Here is a 21,650-nt window from a genome sequence, read left to right on the forward strand (position 1 = left end):
GCCCCAATCCATATTCACCTACTATGTTTCCTTCTCTCCCTTTTCCTACACTCGAATTCCAGTCACCCATTACTATTAAATTTTCGTCTCCCTTCACTATCTGAATAATTTCTTTTATTTCATCGTACATTTCTTCAATTTCTTCATCATCTGCAGAGCTAGTTGGCATATAAACTTGTACTACTGTAGTAGGTGTGGGCTTCGTATCTATCTTGGCCATAATAATGCGTTCACTATGCTGTTTGTAGTAGCTTACCCGCATTCCTATTTTCCTATTCATTATTAAACCTACTCCTGCATTACCCCTATTTGATTTTGTGTTTATAACCCTGTAGTCACCTGACCAGAAGTCTTGTTCCTCCTGCCACCGAACTTCACTAATTCCCACTATATCTAACTTTAACCTATCCATTTCCCTTTTTAAATTTTCTAACCTACCTGCCCGATTAAGGGATCTGACATTCCACGCTCCGATCCGTAGAACGCCAGTTTTCTTTCTCCTGATAACGACATCCTCCTGAGTAGTCCCCGCCCGGAGATCCGAATGGGGGACTATTTTACCTCCGGAATATTTTACCCAAGAGGATGCCATCATCATTTAATCATACAGTAAAGCTGCATGTCCTCGGGAAAAATTACGGCTGTAGTTTCCCCTTGCTTTCAGCCGTTCGCAGTACCAGCACAGCAAGGCCGTTTTGGTTAATGTTGCAAGGCCAGATCAGTCAATCATCCAGACTGTTGCCCCTGCAACTACTGAAAAGGCTGCTGCCCCTCTTCAGGAACCACACGTTTGTCTGGCCTCTCAACAGATACCCCTCCGTTGTGGTTGCACCTACGGTACGGCCATCTGTATCGCTGAGGCACGCAAGCCTCCCCACCAACGGCAAGGTCCATGGTTCATGGGGGGAGGTTAAATTGTCTACCTGTCCATAATGTAGGTTTTTTTTATGTTGATAAATTCCCTTCCTCCTTCCTTTCTGCTTAATGTGAATCTTTCTGTTGCTGAATGTATGTGATGTATTCTATATTTGTGGCATTGTGATCGTGCAAGTGTATTGAGTGCTTCTAGTTCTCTGTTACTCCATTTCACTATTCCAAATGAGTAGGTCAATATAGGTATAGCGTAAGTATTTATAGCTTTTGTCTTGTTTCTTGCTGTCAATTCTGTCTTCAGTACTTTTGTTAGACTGTCTATATTTTTCTTTTAGTTCTCCTTTAATATTTGTATTATCTATTCCTATTTCTTTTTTTTTTTTTTTTTGTCTGTATCCTAGATATTTATAGGCATCTGTTTTTTCCATCGCCTCTATGCAGTCGTTGTGGTTATCCAATGTGTAATCTTGTTTAGTGTGTTTTCTCTTGACTATACTATTTTTCTTACATTTGTCTGTTCCAAAAGCCATATTTATATCATTGCTGAATACTTCTGTTATCTTTAGTAATTGGTTGAGTTGTTGATTTGTTGCTGCCAGTAGTTTTAGATCATCCATGTATAGAAAATGTGAGATTTTGTGTTGGTATGTTCCTGTAATATTATATCCGTAATTTGTATTATTTATCATGTTGTATAGTGAGTTCTGAGCAAGGCAGAACCAGAAAGAACTTAATGAGTCTCCTTGGTATATTCCACATTTAATCTGTATTGGCTGTGATGTGATATTATTTGAATTTGTTTGGATATTAAGTGTGGTTTTCCAATTTTTCATTACTATGTTTAGGAATTGTATCAATTTAGGACTTACTTTGTATATTTCCAATATCTGTAGTAACCATGAGTGGGGTACACTATAAAAAGCTTTTTGGTAATCAATGTACGTGTAGTGTAGCGACCTTTGTTTCGTTTTAGCGTGATATGTCACCTCTGCATCTATTATCAGTTGCTCTTTACATCCTCGTGCTCCTTTGCAGGAGCCTTTTTGTTCTTCATTTATAATTTTGTTCTGTGTTGTATGTGTCAATTTCTGTATAATAACTGAAGTTAATGTTTTGTATATTGTTGGTAGGCATGTTATGGGGCGATAATTTGCTGTGTCTGCTTGATCTTTAGGTTTCAGATAAGTTATTCCTTGTGTAGTGTATCAGGGACTGTGTATGGGTCTGCAATGTAACTGTCAAATAATTTAGTCAGATGTGAATGTGTTGAGGTGAACTTCTTTAGCCAGAAATTTGCTATTTTATCTTTTTCAGGGGCTTTTCAATTGTGCGTAGAATTAATTGCTCGGGTGACTTCATGTTGCAAAATTATCACTTCAGGCATTTGTGGTATAATCTTGTATGTGTGTTTCTGCTTGTATCCACTGTGCATGTCTGTTATGTTGCAATTATTATTCTGAAAGTTAAAAATCAGAATAAAACTTGTGATCATCTCTTATGGGAGGCTGACATCTGAGTAAGACATTTGAAACATCTGAAGTGATGGCTTGAGTCTGACATGGAGGGGATGAGGACACACTCAGGTAGAGGAATGTGAGCAATGGATGTATCGGAAAAGTCTGAAGTTTCATGCGGTTTTTCGCAGATGATGCTGTAGTATACAGAGAAGTTGCAGCATTAGAAAATTGTAGCGAAATGCAGGAAGATCTGCAGCGGATGATCACTTGGTGTAGGGAGTGGCAACTGACCCTTAACATATACAAATGTAATGTATTGCGAATACATAGGAAGAAGGATCCTTTATTGTATGATTATATGATAGCGGAACGAACACTGGTAGCAGTTACTTCTGTAAAATATCTGGGAGTATGCGTGAATATGCAGGGAAGGATGTTCCATGGTTTTCTATGAGGGCACTCCGCTACAGTGCCAGACACAGACTACATCAATTTTTTCACATCACATGTCAAGCGGAACATTTAAAGACCACTGTACCTCCATAATTAATCAACAACATCATCATTTGGTTCTGTTCTTGCTTGCAGACTTAACAATCCCCTTCCCTGGGCTACATAATTTAAAATTTTGATGTAAGGCAACAGTGTCAGGTAGAGGGACAGGTTACCTGGGAGCGTTGCTGTAATAAGGTAAGTTTACAGGTTGATGAACAACAGAATGGTGACCATCAGCAGTAAAGTTGACTGAAGTCTCTACACGACATGTTTGTTCTTGAAAGTAACATCAGACACCAACATGACAAACAGGCAAGCAAACAGCTAGCAATCAAAATTACAGGGTGTATACGTAGAAGAGGAAAAAAAATTCCCTTATTTTTCTTGGAATTCCCAGTTAGAGGTTTACTTTGAATAACACTTTTCAAACCACTATTCGCAATATTTTCCCGCGACCTGTTAGAAATAGGTTTGTTTCAGCAGTTGCCAGAGAGTGCCAGATAACAAGCGTCTTACATAATGTCACAAAAGAAAGAAGATATTAGAGGATACTCCAAGAGCACGGGGATTTTGTGAACCATACTAAAATGCATAATTCGGCTTAAAGTGCACATTCGTATGTCCAGATTTCGATGAAAGTTTTCTTGGAGTACCAGTACTGTATTATCTCATGTTTGGTTCTTTATTATGGCGTATTGCTATACGTTCTGTAAGATGAAAACATGCACCTGAAATGCAGCAAACAATTGAAACTAGCCAATAGCGTGGAATTAAACACTCCGTTTCAAATAAATTGGCTGGTTCAGCCAAAAAGATTAATAAAAGCCAAATTCCTTTAGCAAATCGACAAAAATAAGTTCATTGTTCTGGAATGCGCTAAAGCTTGACTGTCAGAAACGGGAAATAAAATAAAATCTGAAACTAGTAACATATTTTAGCCTGCTGTAATTGTGTGAATGTATTTTAATTCACTTGATAGCTCCAGATCACAAAAATCTGTTTTGTTTTCATTTGACGTGAGAGCAATAAATGAAAAGGAAACAGAAAAATTACTAAACGTAAATACGGGTCATGTGAGACTACCCACCCCTCTATTACAACTTAAGACTGCTCTATAGATCTGCCCCTGATCTACGATATTTCCAAACCGGGACAATACTAGACAGTGGCACCCCTCCTCCCTCGAGCGTTTGAGGCGGGGGAGGGGGGGGGGGGGAAGGGGGGGGGGGGGCATTTCAAAAATATGTCAATTTTGCAGTGCAAATCTTTCTGAAGAGTCTGGTACATAAAACATGTGTGTTTGAGGAAAAAGAATACATATTATTTGGTCTTAAATGTGCCAAAGTGTAGTGCCATGCCTCTTCACACAGCATTATTCTATCGCACGTCACTGTATTTCATTCTGGGGAACTCAACCATGTAACATTTTGTAATGGTTTTGTGTGACATAAAATTAAATATAGGATACATAAAACCAATAAAGACAATAGACAAGCAAGACAATACACATTTCTTCAATCCTTAAGTCCCTGCATTGCTTTTCTCACTAACCTTAGTACAGCTTTACATGGCGTGCTTTACTTTTGGGCAAGAATCTATTAGCTCACAGTTTGTCAAACGTTTTGCTACATGAAAAATAGAAATGTCATTGTTTAATACTGAAAAAGCTGTTAATACAAATAGTAACCAATACTGGTTTGGTTTCTCGATCTGATTACGTCTATTTTGTCACTGTGTGCTGGAGAAAACAAAATAGGCCTTTCTAATATTTAAGCAATTGTAACACACACCAAATAAGCGAGACTGCTTTGGCAATAATGATCATTTTTATAATACGTCACAATATGATCCACGAAGTACCAATACTAAATACCTATTTGGCCTACTACAAGCAAAACGTTTCGTGTTAGGAAATAGTTTCACATTCCATTCATACTCTCTAGCTTCTGAAGCATGAGACTGAAAAGTAATAGTACGAAAAATTTATATAAATTTGGAATCGTCATATTCTTCCATAATTTGTGTGATGTACCCATTTCTTCTTCTTCCTCATTCTAACAAACAATCTTGTAATCAGTAATTCTGTAACTATTCCTGCCAGAGTTAAAACTTATTCTCCGGTTAACTTGACTAAACGTGCCACAATCATTGCTTTAGTTATCCCGTGTTTATTCTCCGGTTTGTGTTATTACGTGTTCGTACAATGCGTTTTCCGTGCTACTCCCAGAATTTAACTTCAGTGGCTGCTAGCATTCTGGCAAAAGATTTTCTGCCAAAATTCCATTTTCTTGGATACACCAAGAAGATAATATGTAATCTTTCTTACCTGTTATTCAACAGGAAGGCATTTCAAAATCATACAAATAATTAATAGACAGACGTGCGCTGGATGCTAGGCGCTTTCTGAAACAAGGTCCCCCTACCCCAGAAATTGCCGGCCTGGTCAGATACCCCAGTTTGCTCCCAGCCCCTATATCCAGGACAGTTGCGCATGCATGAAACCTTAGGCGCGCCAGTAAAATTTTTTCCGGGTGGTATCTGGCTGTTTGCTGCTATTGCTTATACAGCTAACTGCCACACTTCTGTAACCAGAAACGGGAGAAGGTACTACTCACACGCAACTGAATTGTGCATGCGCTCGCTCACAACTGCTCTAATGAATTACTGTAAGTAGTTGTGACGTCACACTCATCGGAGGCAATTTGCTGTTGTGAAGCATTACATAGGCTTCCTAAAGCTGTTAACACATTTTGCTGTTGGCAGATGCTTGTGTGAGCACTGTTTTGTTGCTGTATATGGTGCATTTCCTTGGCAACTTAGTTTTATTCTATTTCCCCCCCCCCCCCCCCCCCCCCCTTTCACGTTTTATTACTGAAGTAGCGAGATACAGTAATATCTTTTTGTTAGAGTATTGGTTCTTACCAGTCAATGTTACAAAAATTTAACCGCAAACTAAAACAATGAAAAATTCCGGGAGTTAAAAAAAATATAAAAAAAATCCTAAGTTTTTCCCGGTTTTCTCCCAGATGAAAAAATTCCCAGGTTTTTCCCGGATCTCCTGGTTGTCCCGGGTTGTTGGTTGGTTGGTTTGTGGGATTAAAGGGACCAGATGTCCCGGGTCGTGTACACCCTGAATTAATGTCAGTAAAACTCCCTTAAAAGTTACAATCACAGTGCTTTACCAAAAATGGTACCATTTGATGTTGCTTTTGCCTTTTTCGAATCTTTCAACTGCCTCAACCAAGAAGTTATTGAGTGACTTACTCTGAACCATGGGGTAATTTGGAATTTTTCACATCAACAAATCATTGCTAGACATGAAAGAAGTGATAAGTGGGGAGAAAAATATGAGGACTGACTGAGGATCCAACACTGCAACTTCGAATTTGTAGTCTGGCACTTACCCAAACATTCAGTTAACAGATTATTTTGATAATTTTTTTGTTTAATCCTGTTTCTCTTTCTTTTCATTTCATTTTCATTTTATTATCAACAGTGATGTTTTCAAACCACTCTTGCCTTATTGATTATAATGGAGACAGAATAGACCATAACATTATTGAATGAACATTAAACCACTGATTTGGAGCAATTATATGAGACAAAACTTCGAGCCACTCTGTTTAACTTTACACAACAGTATTAAAAATCTATTCAGAAGACTAAAAATTATACCACATTACTTAAAATGGCTATACAACACAACATAGCAAGCGACACACGAAAGTACTAGTTATAGCAGCTTGTTCATTCTCTTGTATTCTCCTCCTTTCCCTGATCTTTCCATCGATTAACACAGAATCCAGCATTAATTCACTTTATTACAATGGATCCTGCTAGGTGACACAAATGCTATGACTGGATATGTATTTTGGACATGTTCACAAGGATGTAATGATTATAATTGTTGTTATTCTGATTATTACTATTATGTTGTTCATTACAATTACTGCTCTTCACAAAGGGAGTAATGAATGAATATTACTAATATATTTATAGGTAAACTAAATATGAAAGAGTATTTACATATGGAATACTTACCTGAACCATCACTCTTCCTTGGACCAAGTGCATTTAAATGAGCAAAGAGTGGAAAATAAATAACAGAAAAAGATACATCTCGTAGCATTGTTGCACCGACACCTTTGTACAATCCAATTATGCCCTTTGTTCTCAGCAGTTCTAATGTGATAGCTGTAGCTGAAATTTTTGGTACAGCTAGTCCTCCTGAAAATATCAAAGTAAGGAGTATAATTGTTTAAGTTTTCAAATTCTTAATTATTAAGTTATAAACAGCTGAGTAACGTACATTACACCTGTATATTACACAGTCCAAATACAGTGATTTATCTACACAGAAAATCTGCAAAACAATGAAATACTAAAACTATATTACCCAGAACTGAAGATGCTATCATAACTTCACAATTCTATGATGCAACAAATGTTGGAACTATGAACAGATAATAATCTCTTTTTGCTTCCTAGTAGCTCAGGGGACAAATCCTGAACTGAAGGAAAGCTGGGAGATTAGGTTTTAACATTTCATTTATGGTAAGATCAGTAGAGCTGGAGCACAAAAACAACCACTGAACCAGTCACTAGGTTTAAAAGTAAGATACAGTTCCTCTGTGAAAACATGGCTACAAGCTGGCAATTTACATAACCATCTTTCTTAAATCTTAATTTGGAACAAAAATTTGATAAATGTAACCTAATGAAATATATGGTATTTACTCTTAAATTCATTTGTAGCATAGGAGTTATCAATCAGAAATGATTCCACATGAGTTTTAAATCTTTCATTTGCCAGCACCTTTAACGGACAAGTTTGGTGGTCAAATACTTTTATACCTGAACACTTTTCTCACTTCTGGGAAAGAGTGAGAGAAGTTATGGATAGTGGAGGCTGTTTTTGTTCTACTATTAATTTCAAACTGTGCCCAATTCTTCACAAGTGAGCTAATGTATTGTGCAGCTATTGTTAATGCGTCTCATTTATAAATTGTTGCTTACATTAAGTTTGAGGTTGGACACCAAACAGTATTCTTACAGCACATTCCTGAGCAATGAATAATATGTGTGTGTCTGAGGAATTACTCCAGGAAGTTATTCTATTTGCATGAATGAACAAAAGTATACAAAGTAAGTTAATTTTCTACAACTGTCATAAAAAAAAACCAGTTTTTACATGTAATGCAAATATTGCTGAACTCAAATGTTTGAGAATATTTATAATACACTATTTCTATCTGTAATTTTGAATCCATATACACCATACAAATTTTGATCACTCAGTTTTACATATTTCCTTTCACAAATGCTGTATTGTTATTGACAATGACATGTATTTATTTACTTGTATAAAATTGCATGAATTGCATTTTTCCAAAGTTAATGATAGTGGATTTATTGAGTAACAATCAATAATACTTTGAAATGTTTTATTTATTGTACCATCTGTTGTTGCAACTCTGTTGGGCTTGATTATGATTATCACCATCAGCAAAGACCATTATTTCTGTTTAATAGCGTAAGATGGAACACCGTCTATCTAAGGTGTTCCAGGAGGAATGGTCAATATTGAGACATATGCAGGAATGTTCATTCAAAGCAAAAGAATCTAGTAAACATGGTCTCTAAAACGCTTAAGAGCTGTAAGGACTCTCACCTTCAATACTGTCAAACAAATTTCATCTTTTCCCATTTTAGGAGGAGCTACTATGGAAAAAAGGCAAGTCTAGTGCACATGGGCTCTAAAATGCATATTTCAAGAGCTGTGAGCACTTTTTCAGCAGAAGACGTTGTGTGTCACTATAGTGAAGATGAGCAAGTGCCCGTAGCTCTTATGATATGCACTTTATAGCCCATATTACCTGGAGATTTTTCCTCCAGTTTTGGTCCATACCACCACCTCTCAACATATGGATAGCAAAGGGCCTGCAGTAGAAGAGATTCGTTTCCCAGTATCAAAGATGGAGTGCTCATAGCTCTTAATGTATGCAATGTAGAGACCACGTTTACTAGACTCTCTTTTTTTCCAATTGATCATTTCTATGACACCCGTGAATATTGACCATTATTCCTGTGACACCCTATGTATAGCAAAAACAGAAGTGGTTCCATAACTGACCCCTGTGGAACACTAGCAGTAGAAGAAGATACATTATTAGAACTACATGACCTATCTAACATGACCCTTCACTTCTTATCAGTTGAATATGAAATGAAAAACTTACTCACTTTATTTCGAAAGCCACCAAGCTCGGGTTTCTCCAAACGAATGTCGTTATTTGAATTTTAAAATGCTTTAGACTTATCACAAATAATCCTAGACTCAGAATCTTATATTTGCCAATATTCACTCCAATTTCTGAATATTTAGGAGCAAACACTGAAAAAAAATTTTCAGTGATGGCAGGTTGATGGCATGGATCAGTGCCAAACACTGTCACAAGGCAGCTACAAGAGACACAGACTGAGACATGATAGGATGCCTGCAGCAGCAGACTCATGGATACTCAGGGGTCTGAACAACACTATTAGCAATCAGACTAACTACTACACTGAAGGCTGATTCTACGCATTAGAAAAAGCAAAGGAGGCAACTGGTTCCACAACAGAAGGCAGTGTTTGAATCCCTGGTGTACCCACTAATAGATGTAGCAAACACTAACAGCATTTTAAGTATAGAGTTTGAGAGCAGCTCTCCAAGTGAGAAAGCGATCTGCCAGAGCTTACCAAGGCTGACAATGAGCGACGTGGTACTGGCATCCCCAATGATTTGACTGAGAACTGTCCGAATACAAAAACATGGGTTTTTCGAGCATTGTTGCAGCACACTATTTCTCCCTTCCTACAATCAACTCACCAACAGCACTTTACAGGCTTCAACCAGTCTGATGAGAATCGCTGCACTCCAGGGCATCTCTGGCCAACCATACACAGATTCCTCCACACTCGGTATGTAGGGATATTTCTGGACTTGACATTAACAAACTACAAGTTTGGTAGGAACAGTGTTCAGATGAAAGCTAAGCATCATTGTCCTTCCTCTTAAAGCTAGCAAAAACAGTGTTTTATGTCACTTGACACTGCTCAGACGCCAAGTATCAACTTTGCTATCTCTGCTAAGATACGCTTTCTTGCGATCATCTTCTACTTTGACACCTTACAACAGCTTCTACAACTCTGATGGAGTTAACAGTCAATTCTCTGAAGTGAAACTTCTCCCCTGGAACAGCTACCCAAAGCATCTGCAATTTGCAGGTCTCTAGCATTACACAAATGAATGTACATGGTTCCAGAGAACCTTTTCATGTCTCAAATATCTATGATGTATAAATGGAGATTGAAGCAAGGATGGATATTTGTACAAAGCCAGTATTTGTGCCCAGGTCTCCTGCTTATTTGGCAGATGCACTAGTAACCACTACGTCACCCTGGCACAGTGGCTTTGGACAATTGCACATACTCCCCAGCACACCTCCCTCCTCAATTAAAGTTCCCATTCATGCCTCAGCCGCCTTCCTGTTCCCCCTAAACTCTAACAGCAATGCAGAGGCTCTCCAACTGTATTGGAATAGCAGCTCAGCTTCGAACGAAACAAGGGGCACCTATGCTTGGGTTTCAGGCAGGATCCCCAATTCTGCTAATTTGTGCATACAGTTTCACTATCTGTGAACTTTCTGACTCAAATGAAGCATTCTGCTATGCTTGGACTGAGCTTAACGGAAAAAGAGGTAGCTCAGAAATCGGTACCTGCATCGTGAAATGTATTAAACACATTCGACCAGGTATGAAACACATTTCATTCTTCTCTGACACCTGTGGGAGTCAGAACATGAATCAAAACATTGCTGCATTGTTCCTGTACTTTGTTCAGGCAACAAATTTAGACATTATTGAACCAAAGTTCCTTGAATATGATCACTCATTCATGGAAGTGGACAGCGTGCATAGTGCCATTGAAGGTGCAAAGAAATATGTATATCTTTGTGCACTCCAGGACTGGCTAAACATATTCAGACAAGCAAAACCAAAACTGTTTCGAAACAAGAAAGGCTCACCATATGCAACACACGATTTGAAACATGCAGAATTCGAGGATTTATCTAAACTTTCTACATATATAATTAAAAACAGAAGTACTGGCAGCCTGAGAAATAAATTTAGCTGGCTAAAAGTGATATGTTTTCATAACTAAAAATGCAAGCCAGGAGTGAGAAGTACAGATACAATCACTCATCAGATTATCCACATCCACATCTACATTTATACTCCGCAAGCCACCCAACGGTGTGTGGCAGAGGGCACTTTACATGCCACTGTAATTACCTCCCTTCCTGTTTCCAGTCACGTATAGTCCGCGGGAAGAACGACTGCCGGAAAGCCTCCGTGTGCGCTCGAATCTCTCTAATTTTACATTTGTGATCACCTCAGGAGGTACAAGTACGGGGAAGCAATATATCTGATACCTCATCCAGAATACAGGAACACACACATTTGTTAAAGGACATCCTTTACATATGAAAAATACTGGCTTACAAGACCTACATCTTAAGACTCTGCCAATAAGTGGAAAGACAAAAGAAGTGTCCAATATAGTTACGCAAAAAGTGAGTCATTCCTGAGGAATTTCATGCTTGCTATAAGTCTCTTCCTATTTCAACTGCAACCTGGTAGGGGAGACAGTGACAGTAGCACAAATGTATGAAGTGCAGGAAAAATAAAACTTTTTCAGTGTTTTATAACCATTTCATGGTCTAATAAAATGACTGGTTATACTGATTCAAATTATTTTGTGATGCGTTTTTAATATAACTTTGCTCAAGTTCACAAACAATTTGAATGATGTCTGCCAAAACCCTATAAGTGTAGCAACTCTGTATTTTCTGTTCATTATTTTAAAAAATTCCATTAACTAGCCAGTTATGCATTAAGCTTTTCTACAAAAGATCATTAGTTAACTACTGCAGTGGGACAATAACTGTAATGACAATTATTTGTGGCTTGAAAAAGAAACTAAAAAAATAAGTTTTCTCAATATTTCCTAAAACATAGTTAACATGTTTTTGCAGTAAGCCAACGCTATACAGGACACACAAAATGTCTAGTTGTTTAAATGACCTCTTACCACATTAAAAGTAACCACCAGAAACAGAACACCAGCACAGCATTTTCTCCTTTGCAGTCCGTTTCAGCAGAAAACCTGTACATTGTTGTTTTTTAAAAATATTTTGCCAGTGTCAGTCTGAATACCTATTAGAATACCGTGTTATTAGAGCATCCTGTAAATAACTGGAGTACATCTATCAAGTAATTTTTGAGATTTTTGGAAGTAACATTAAGACAGACCTGTCTTTATATTTTTTAAAAAATCTGTAGCCTATGCCTGCCCAAACATTAATTAGATTATCGTGTAAAAATCTGAGCAAAATGGGTGAAGAACTTTGAGATATTTGCTAAAAATATTTCCCTGTTACACATCTGACTCAATATCATGTAAAAATGTGAAGTAAATCATCAGGAGATTTTGGTTACCACATTGAACAATGACTTCTCTTATATATAAAAGTATAACGCAACCAATGTTTGTGTGCTCTTGGCCCACAGACTTGTGTATATGTCTGGCTCTGGCAACTATGCATTGCTGACATGCTCCATATGCTATCAAGCACTGATGACAGTCTTTAATACTGACTTTACTTAGTTTCTGTCAGTCCCTCTGAAACATGGGGTCATGACGAAATTCCTCCACCTCGTACAGGTTTATAGCTAGTCTTTTCACTTCACTCCAGGTTTTCCCATCCTCTGCAGCTTCTCTCTTTATTGTCCTTTCCAAGGTCTGCTTGGGATGCTCACATTTTCTAACTCCTTGAGGGTTCCAGTCCAATGTCACTTTTGCTCCATATGGTTTCCTCAATGTATGCACAATCCATTTCCTTTCCTTGATTTGTATATTGACTGGTTGCTGATTAGTCTCCATCCAAAGATCTTCATTTGCCATTATATCTGGCCATCTCACATTTAAAATATGCTGGAGACAGTGGTTGATAATGGTCGAGAAAAACTTGGAGCTGGTTTTTGATGTGGTTAGTCACCTTCCAAGTTTCACAACCATACAACAGAACAGTCTTCACATTGCTATTGAAAAGCTGGAGTTTGGCCTTCTTTGAGACGTTCCTATTTCTCCAAACAGGGTACAGTTTTACAAATGCAACATTCGCTTTGCAGATGCGACTACGGACATCATCCTCAGTGCCCCCTGTAGTTGTGGCTATACTTTTGAGTTAGAGGAAGGATTAGACCTGTTCTACGTTCTCTCCATTAATGGCCAGCCTAGTCACAATGGTCAGATTTATCTGCATTTCTTTGGTTTTGTGAACATTTATCTTGAGGCCTGCAACGTCTGCCTCTCTCTGTAACACCGCCAGTTTCTCTTTGATGTCTCAATATCGTTGTGGCATTAAGCAGATGTCGTCTGCGAAACAAAGATCTTTGAGCTTATCCCGCATCCTCCATTGCACACCTCTCTTCCGTCCCCCAATCACTCTTCATCACATGGTCCAACACGAAAAGAAATAATGTTGGCAAAAGAATACACCTTTGTTGCATTCCCAAATTAACTTGGAAAGGCTATGTTATTTCTCCATTATTTAGTACTTAACATTCATAGTCTTCATACATTTCCTTGATATCTTTGCTGGAATACCATATTTTGCAAGTGTATCCCACATGACTCTTCAATTGACAGAGTCTAAAGCTTTTTCAAAGTCAATGAAGGTAAGGTAGAGGGTGTGTCGCCACTCCGCACTTTGTTTCAGAATAAGTCAGAGTATTGATAAGGTCCACATGGCTTCGATGTTTTCTAAAGCCCGCCTGCTCTCTCCTCAGTTGTGCTTCCACAGAATCCTTAATGCAGTTTAAAATGATCCTCTAAAGTACCTTACTCAGTACTGACAATAGGGTAGTGCCCCGCCAGTTGTTGCAGTTTATAACATCTCATTTTTTGGGTATTTTCACGATAATACCTCGTTTCCAATCTGCTGGCAGTTTCTCCTCCTTCCGTATCTTCTCTAAGAGGATTTACTGTAACTCAACAGTGGTGTCCAAGTTTGTTTTCAGCATCTTAGATGTTATATTATCTGGTCCTGGTGTCTTCCCATTCTTTATCTGTTACAGCGCTATCCAAATTTCTGCTTTCGTGGGTGCATTTACACCAATGCTGCGACTAGGATCATTTTATTCCATATTATCTTATTCTTCTATCTCCCCGCCAGGGTATCTAGTCAGAACTTCATTAAAAAGTTCCTTCCACCTATGTGGTTGTTTTTCATGTGTACTTATTTCCCCTTTCTTATTACTTACTGGTCGGTTCCTCTGGATGCTTTTCTTCGAGAACATCTTGGTGATATCATATAGCTCTTTCATATCCCCCTCCACGATGACTGTTCTGCTCTATCAGCCTGTTCATCTATCCATCTTTTGTTGTTTCTTCTCACACTCTTTTCACTTCCTTATCTGCTGCTGTATAATCAGATTGTGCTAGTACTTTTTGTTGCCTGGGCCTGCTCTGGTTTGCTCTTCCCTTGGCCTCCTTTTTTTATGGGTATCTTCCTCCAGATATGTTCTGACAGCCAATCTCTCCGCTGGCGATTTCTAAAGCCAAGTTGTCTCTCAGTCACTAGTACGAAAGTATTCTTAACTTCTGTCTACATTTCCTCGAAGCCCTTATCCTCAGTCACCTCCAGTTCCAGTGCCTGGAATCTATTCCAGAGTTCCAGCTGCAGCCCCTCAGCTATTTGTGGATCTTTCAGTTTACCTACCTCAAATCTTCTATTCCTTGGCTCAGGTTTCTTTCTGGAAGCCACAATCTTCATTCGGAAACTTGCAGTAACAAGATAGTGGTCGCTACTTGCATCTGCTCCTCTTCTATTCCGCACATCTTCCAGGCTGCTCCTGATTTTCCTGGATTCTGCAATGTGGTCAGTATGATTTTCTGTCATATGATCTGGGGATATCTATCTTATTTCATGGCATCTCCGATGAGGAAACAAGGTCCCTCCTATTACAAGGTCATGGCTCCCGCAAAAGTCACTAAATCTTTCCCCATTATCACTGATTTCACCCAAGCCATATACCCCTATTATCTGTTCCACCATATTGTTATCATCATCTCCAACCTTGACATTTATGTCTACCATAACACCGAGGATATCTTTCTTGCTCACTTCCCTTACAGTCTTTAGTAACAGGTAATAGAACTCCTCCTCCTCAATCTCCGATGCCTCTGTGTGGGCATAGCATTGGACGAGTGTCATGTTTCGTACCTTCCTCTTAAATCTGCCAGTCATGATCCTACTGGTCAGAGGTCTCCATTCTAATAGGCTCTTTTCTTTGCTGCCTTGGTCAACAATAGCCCAATCCATCCCAGTGTCCCTCTCACTCTTCACATCCTGAGTATACAAACTTAATTCCATCCAATGTCTGCCACCTCACTTCAGTCAATCCCAGGACATCAAGCTTATAGTTATTCATTTCCCCGGTCTTTTGTTTCAGCTTACTACTCTCCCTCAAGGTTCATATGTTCCAAAAGCCAATTTTCAGTTTTCTTTTCATTCCAAAGGTTGTCACCAGTTTATCCATCCGGTTTTGTATTCTCATCTCGGTTTCAGTAATCAGGTTATTTAAGAAGGACGGATGATTGGCCCACCGCTTCCGGTTGCCTTGGTGGGGCTGCCACCTAATAGTCCAGACACTGACGATTTACCGGATGTTAGGCATATCGGCTTGGCATTTCCTCCACATCCCTGTACGTGATTTAACCACCAGCATCGGTTAAGTGGGGGGAAATGGAAAGGAAAAGAAAAAGAATGGGCTAGGGATAGGAAAAGGATAGGAGCAGCATGCAAACCACTTTGCCCGCAAGGACAGTGCTACATTGAGGTGGTGCCCCCTGAGGCAGAGTCTTTGATAGTGGGCAATGTAAATTTCTCTGTCACCAGCCTAATGGTGGCATTTGTACTTTAATAGGCGGGGTTGGAAACACTGTCAAAAACTGCTGTTTGTAGCATTTTGAGCACAAATGGTCTACGTGAGGGTCTAGACATGTCACACCAAATAAGGTCCTTTATGCCTAGAAACCAAACTTGTTTGAGCTGAGGAGCTGTTGAACCGTCTTGCAATTACTGTTGCAGCTGTTCGTCTGCAGCTTGTGCTGCCCTAAGTTGATTTTAATTTATTGCAATAAAAAGAATCAGCCACTAAATTTTCTGTCCCTCTTACATGTCTTATTTCTGTTGTGAATTGTCCAGCAGAACCGCTGGGGTGAGGAACCTTCCTCAATCTTGAGGAAAGCAAAAGTGTAATTAAGATCTGTGTAGATTACAAGTGGTCTAGCTTCAACGTAACAGCAAAAGTGACAACTGTTTTTTTTTTTCCCCATAAACAAAACACAGTTTTCAAAATTATGATTTAGCAGAATATTTGAAGTTGCGACATCAAATCAATAGGAACAAGAAAACTGCAGGCAACAAATTTTTTCAAGGTTTCACGAAACACCATTCCGAATTTTTTTTACATTGTGCTTAATCTACTGGCCTTCAAAGAGGATACAGTTTCGACAGAGAGCAAATGAGTGCTTTTTATGCCAAGTTGGAGGAACTAACAGGCAAATTCTCGTTCCCACCAAACAGAATATATGGTAGTGATGAAACAGGACACTAGAAAAGTGTTAACTGTTAAGGATAAAAAGAAGGTCAGTAAACTCACTTCAGGTGAACGTTGACGAAATATTGCAATAATGGTTTGTATCAACACGATATGATGTAACAATCATCTGTGTGCAATTTGTATATGGACATGGTCTTTTTCACAATGTGCTTTATGTTTTTAAATGTTTTAGCGATGACAGACTTTTTATTATGTGCTGATCTTTATCCATTGGACATCTTGTGCATGAGGTATATCATAAAATTAACATGTTTTACAAAACAAGATTTTAAGACCTGAAGATAACAGCAAAGTCTGTTGAAATGGTTGTGTTAAATAAAGAAACATTTTAATCCATCTTGCCTCTTGAATGGTTTGTACTACTCACAAATATCTTCAACTTTTGCTATCTGCCAGGAAACACCACATTCATATACTTAGTTTGCCACTACACACTGCACATAAGCTCCAGTCATTTGACTGTACAGTGACGAGGCCTTTCAAAAGTGAATTCAATGCAGCACATGAGGTCTGGATGAGTAAATATGGGAGGTTGGAGCTGAAGATAACTCATAAGGATATTTGCTGATTGGTTTCCCCTGCTTTCTCCAAAATATGCACAATGCAGCTAGAAAAGCAGGATTCCAATACACTGGCATCCGTCCACTAAATAACAATATTTTCACAGATTTGGATTTTCTCCAATCATCTAACACCAGACACACCTCGGCTGTTGATGAATCTGATCAGCTTCTCACAGCAGTGCAAGTGGGTAATAGCCGTATAGACTGAACCCTACCAAAGGCTATCGATACAGCTGTACCTTCTACTTCCAAAGACTTCAAAAACGCCAAATAAAAAAGATTTCCGTAAGTTACGAATTGAATATCTTACTCTTATGTTGAGAGAGAGAGAGAGAGAGAGAGAGAGAGAAAGAGAGAGAGAGAGAGAGAGAAAGAGAGAGAGAGAGAGAGAGAGAGAGAGAGAGAGAGAGAGAGAGAGAGAGTTTTTAGGAACAATTATTTTAAGCATATCTTTTTAAACATTTTAAAATGTAGCTAATTATATTAAAAACTACTTTTTGTTTCTGTTTTGCTGTACTGTATTATTAATTTCATATATTTTCACCATGGACCAGTCTTATTGTAATTTCTTAATACACTTCTTATAAAAGTGCAACAAGGCTTGCGTGTATCACTGGGGCTACTTACCATAATCTATGTGACTGTGTCAAGCAGTGTCATACTAATGCTGTATTCAAACATTACAGGATTGTTTTTCCTACTCTATCGCATTAACTTACATTTTTCTATGTTTGCAGCAAGTTGCACATCATCACATGAACTATAAATTGCAAATCACCTTGTCAATTGCAGAGTAATCACGTAGATGTACGAGGTTTATTCAAAAAGTAAGGTGACTTCATATTTTTATGAAAAAATATTTATTTCTTCACCAATATTCTTATTATCCTCTTCAAAGTAATCCCACCCAGATACAATACACTTATGCCAATGCTTCTTCCAATCCTCAAAGCACTTCTCATAAGCACTTTTTGGCACAGTGTTGAGTACTTCCAGTGACAGTTTTTATTTCCTCAATCGTGGAAAATCTTTGTCCTTTCATAGGTCTCTTCAGTTTTGGGAACAGGAAAAAGTCGCATGGGGCCAAATACGGTGAATATTGTCGCCAAGGCATGATTGGGTGGTTTTTGGCCAAAAAAATCTCTCACAAGCAATGATGAATAAGCAGGTGCATTGTCGAGGTACAAAATCCATGAATTTTTTTTCCACAATTCTGGACTTTTTTGTGTATTGCTTCTCACAAATGGCGCATAACGTCAAGGTAATACTCCTTATTGACCGTAAGACCTTGAGGCAAAAATTAATGATGCCCTACACCATGGTAATGGGGAAGTGGTTACACTGTGAGCAAAACTTTGACATTTGGTCAAACTAGGCATGCTTTTCTAAGTCTTGGCTCTCAGGTATGCTTTCATTGTGGCAATTGGGCTTTGGTATAAACATCATAACCGTAAACCCATGTTTCGTAACCAATTACGACCCTTTTGAGCAAATCAGGATCATCATTGACACCATTCAAGAGCTCCTGAACAATGCTAATGCGACGGTTCTTCTCATCAAAATTGAGAAGATTTGGAACTAACTCCACTGACCCATGTCTCATGCCCAAAACATCCGATAAAATTGCATGACACGAGCCAACCGATATGCCAACATCCTCAGCAACTTCTCTTACGGTAATTCAAAGATTTTCCAAAACAATTTTCTTCACATCTGTTGACGTGCGGGGGTGCCCAGAGAGAGGTTTGTCATTGGCATCTTCTAGGCCATCTTGAAAGACATTACCCTTGTCTCTGATGAACACTCGCCATAGAGGACAATGTACAGGGTTGTGTTACATAAAAAAATCTTTGAGCCACTCACATACGTGGTAACCTAAATCCATATGTTAAGACCTTCAAGATTCTAAATATGCTCAAGAATACTGCAGCATACTGATGTTACCGTTATTGGTCTGTAATTATGCTGTCTGTTCTTTTAGCTTTCTTATATACAAGAATCTCCTGGGCATTTTAGAAGTCACTAGGGATTTTGCATTGGGTATGAGATTCGAGATAAATGCAAGCAAGTAAGTGCTAATGCTATAGAGTACTCTCTGTAAAATCAAATTGGGATTCCATCTGGACCTACTGACTAATTTGATTTCAGCTCTCAGCTGCTTCTCTATGCCACGGATGTCTTTTTCTATGTCCTCTATGCAGGAGTCTGTACAACTGTCAAACAATGGTATGTTTGTACAATTCTCCTGTATGAATGATTTCTTAAATCTGAAATTTAATACTTCAGCTTTTCTTTTGCTGTCTTCTATTGCCAATCTAGGCTGGTCGACACATGACCAGGCAGAAGCCTTCGACCCGTTTAGCGATTTTACCGAACGACAAAGTATTCTCGGGTTCTATGCAAATCTCTCACTAAAGTAAGATGGTGGAAGAGTTGTTAATTTCTACTAATTTTTGCCTGCCATCATTTGCGTGTTCTTTTTTGAACGGAGAGTGCAACAATCTCTGTTTCCACAGCATTTTACAAATTTGATTATTAAATCATGGAGGGTCTTTTCCATCTTTAAACCACTTACTAGGCACTGACATTGTCAATAAGGTCTGGCCTTTTTATAGCTACAAGGCCTAAAATATTTCCATTACATGTGGGTCATTTAACTAGTTGTTCACGGCAGTTTTGGAGAAAATGTTGTCACAACATTGGCTGTCTCTCTGTCCGTCCTTACCACCTGCAGTGACTCCATAGACATCCAAGTCTATACTCAGTAGATTAAAGTCATCTCCAAACAATACTGCATGATCTGGGTATTTCCACACTACTGAGCATAGACTTTCCTTGAATAATTCTACAACTGTTATGGTGGAAACAAGTGACCAGCAAAAACATCCAACAATGAACTTGAGAACATCTAGGCCTGCTACTCGCGTCCAGATAAATTCACGGCCAGAATCAAATTTGACCTCAACATACAATATTTTGATCAACAGCAATGAACACTACTTCCTATGATGTTTAATCTGTCTTTGTGATATATGATTCAGAGCTTTCTACTTTGGGTTTCGGTCAGCTCCTGGTCCTAGGAATAACTGGAGAATGACAACTTTCCCAGAAGGCAATAATTTCAAGAACTTTGTTAAGAAAACTTTGACAATTCACTGTAAAAATTTTGACACTTAAATTGTGTCTACTTTGAATGTGATCCGATTTTGCAATCTATGTACTGACCACCTAGCAATAAATACCCCATATGTTCTCCACAAGTTCTCTGCTACGTGTGTAGCTGCTTCCTTTGTGTAGTGCACCCCTGACCTCTCCAAGGGGATTCCAACAATTCTCCACCCCATAACACAGGTCCAGAAATCTGCGGCCATGACCATCACAGAATCGATGGAGCCTCTGGTTGAAGCCCTCCACTCAGCTCCAAACCAAAGGACCCAAATCAACCATGGGTATGATGCTGCAAATTGTTAGCTCTGCTTGCACCCTGTGAGCAAAGCCAGCAGTCTTCATCACTTCCACCATCAACTCGTAGAAGCTGAGGATGTCTTCAGAACCCAGACAAGCATTACTGGTGCCAAAATGAGCTACAATTTGCAGACTGTTGCATCCTACATCCGTGATAGTTGCGGCAGGGGTTCCCTCACATTTGGGGATGAGAACCTCGGCAGACACACCACAACCTATATTAGAGCTCCTGAGAACTAGTAAATCCCTCTCCCCACATGCCTGCTCAGATCCTGCTGAAGGAGCTGCCACCTGCCCACTGAAAGAGTGAATGGGTGTGGCCAGCCTCCAAATTGACACTCTGTCTCAAGTGATGCGACTGTAACAACCAGCCACTCACCCTGTCACCCTGTATTGAGCACAGATTCCTCCTCTCCCCCCTCCTTAATCTGTTGTTCATGCCATATAGCTGCAGAGCCCCCAGTGTCCCTAGCTACCTGGTTCACTGAAAAGGACCTTCCTGTGTCACCAGTGAAGTACATGCCTGTCCCAAAATAGCATGCACCTTGTCCGCTACTGCAAGTGCAGAATTAATGTAGGTGGTCTTCCCACACATCACCACCCCTGTTTTCACTGAAAGGGGTGGTTTACATTAATTGAATATGCCATAGTCTTTAATTTTACAGTGCTTCCTCTTCCATGATGCTCCTCAGATGTCACCAGAATTCTTATGGCGATCTATCGCTGATGTGCTCAAACCGAAGAACTTGTTGCATTTGTTGGTTCAAGTGAAGGTACGATTATTGTGAGTGTGGTTTTAATGTAACACATCTGACACCATTTTGACAGCTCAGGCATCCAAGCTGTTAACCGACACAGCAAACTTTTGTATAATCGATAATAACACTACTACTGTGAATGCCACATCTAACACTGAACAACAGTTCAGGCTTCTCCAGCAGGAACTTCAGTATTTGTGTTTTTCCATTTATGGAGTGGAAACCACATTAGACTCAGTGTGAAAACTGTCGTATTCAATATTTGTTAGTATAAACCCACGTCGTGTTGGGCTGCAATTTGATTT

At 39.0% G+C, this 21,650-nt stretch overlaps 1 protein-coding gene across 2 annotated transcripts in view; it reads right to left on the reverse strand.

Moving 5' to 3' along the window:
* The window catches only part of LOC126297406 (mitochondrial glutamate carrier 1-like), a 179,891-nt gene that overhangs the window by 17,421 nt on the left and 140,820 nt on the right, over nt 1–21,650 (reverse strand). For both annotated transcript variants that reach the window (XM_049988163.1, XM_049988164.1), the window contains exon 7: nt 6,867–7,052. In XM_049988163.1, coding sequence (XP_049844120.1) covers nt 6,867–7,052 — 186 coding nt within the window. The remainder of the gene's footprint in view (nt 1–6,866; nt 7,053–21,650) is intronic.

The sequence above is a fragment of the Schistocerca gregaria genome, chromosome X, assembly GCF_023897955.1.
Source record: "Schistocerca gregaria isolate iqSchGreg1 chromosome X, iqSchGreg1.2, whole genome shotgun sequence".
Lineage (NCBI taxonomy): Eukaryota > Metazoa > Arthropoda > Insecta > Orthoptera > Acrididae > Schistocerca > Schistocerca gregaria.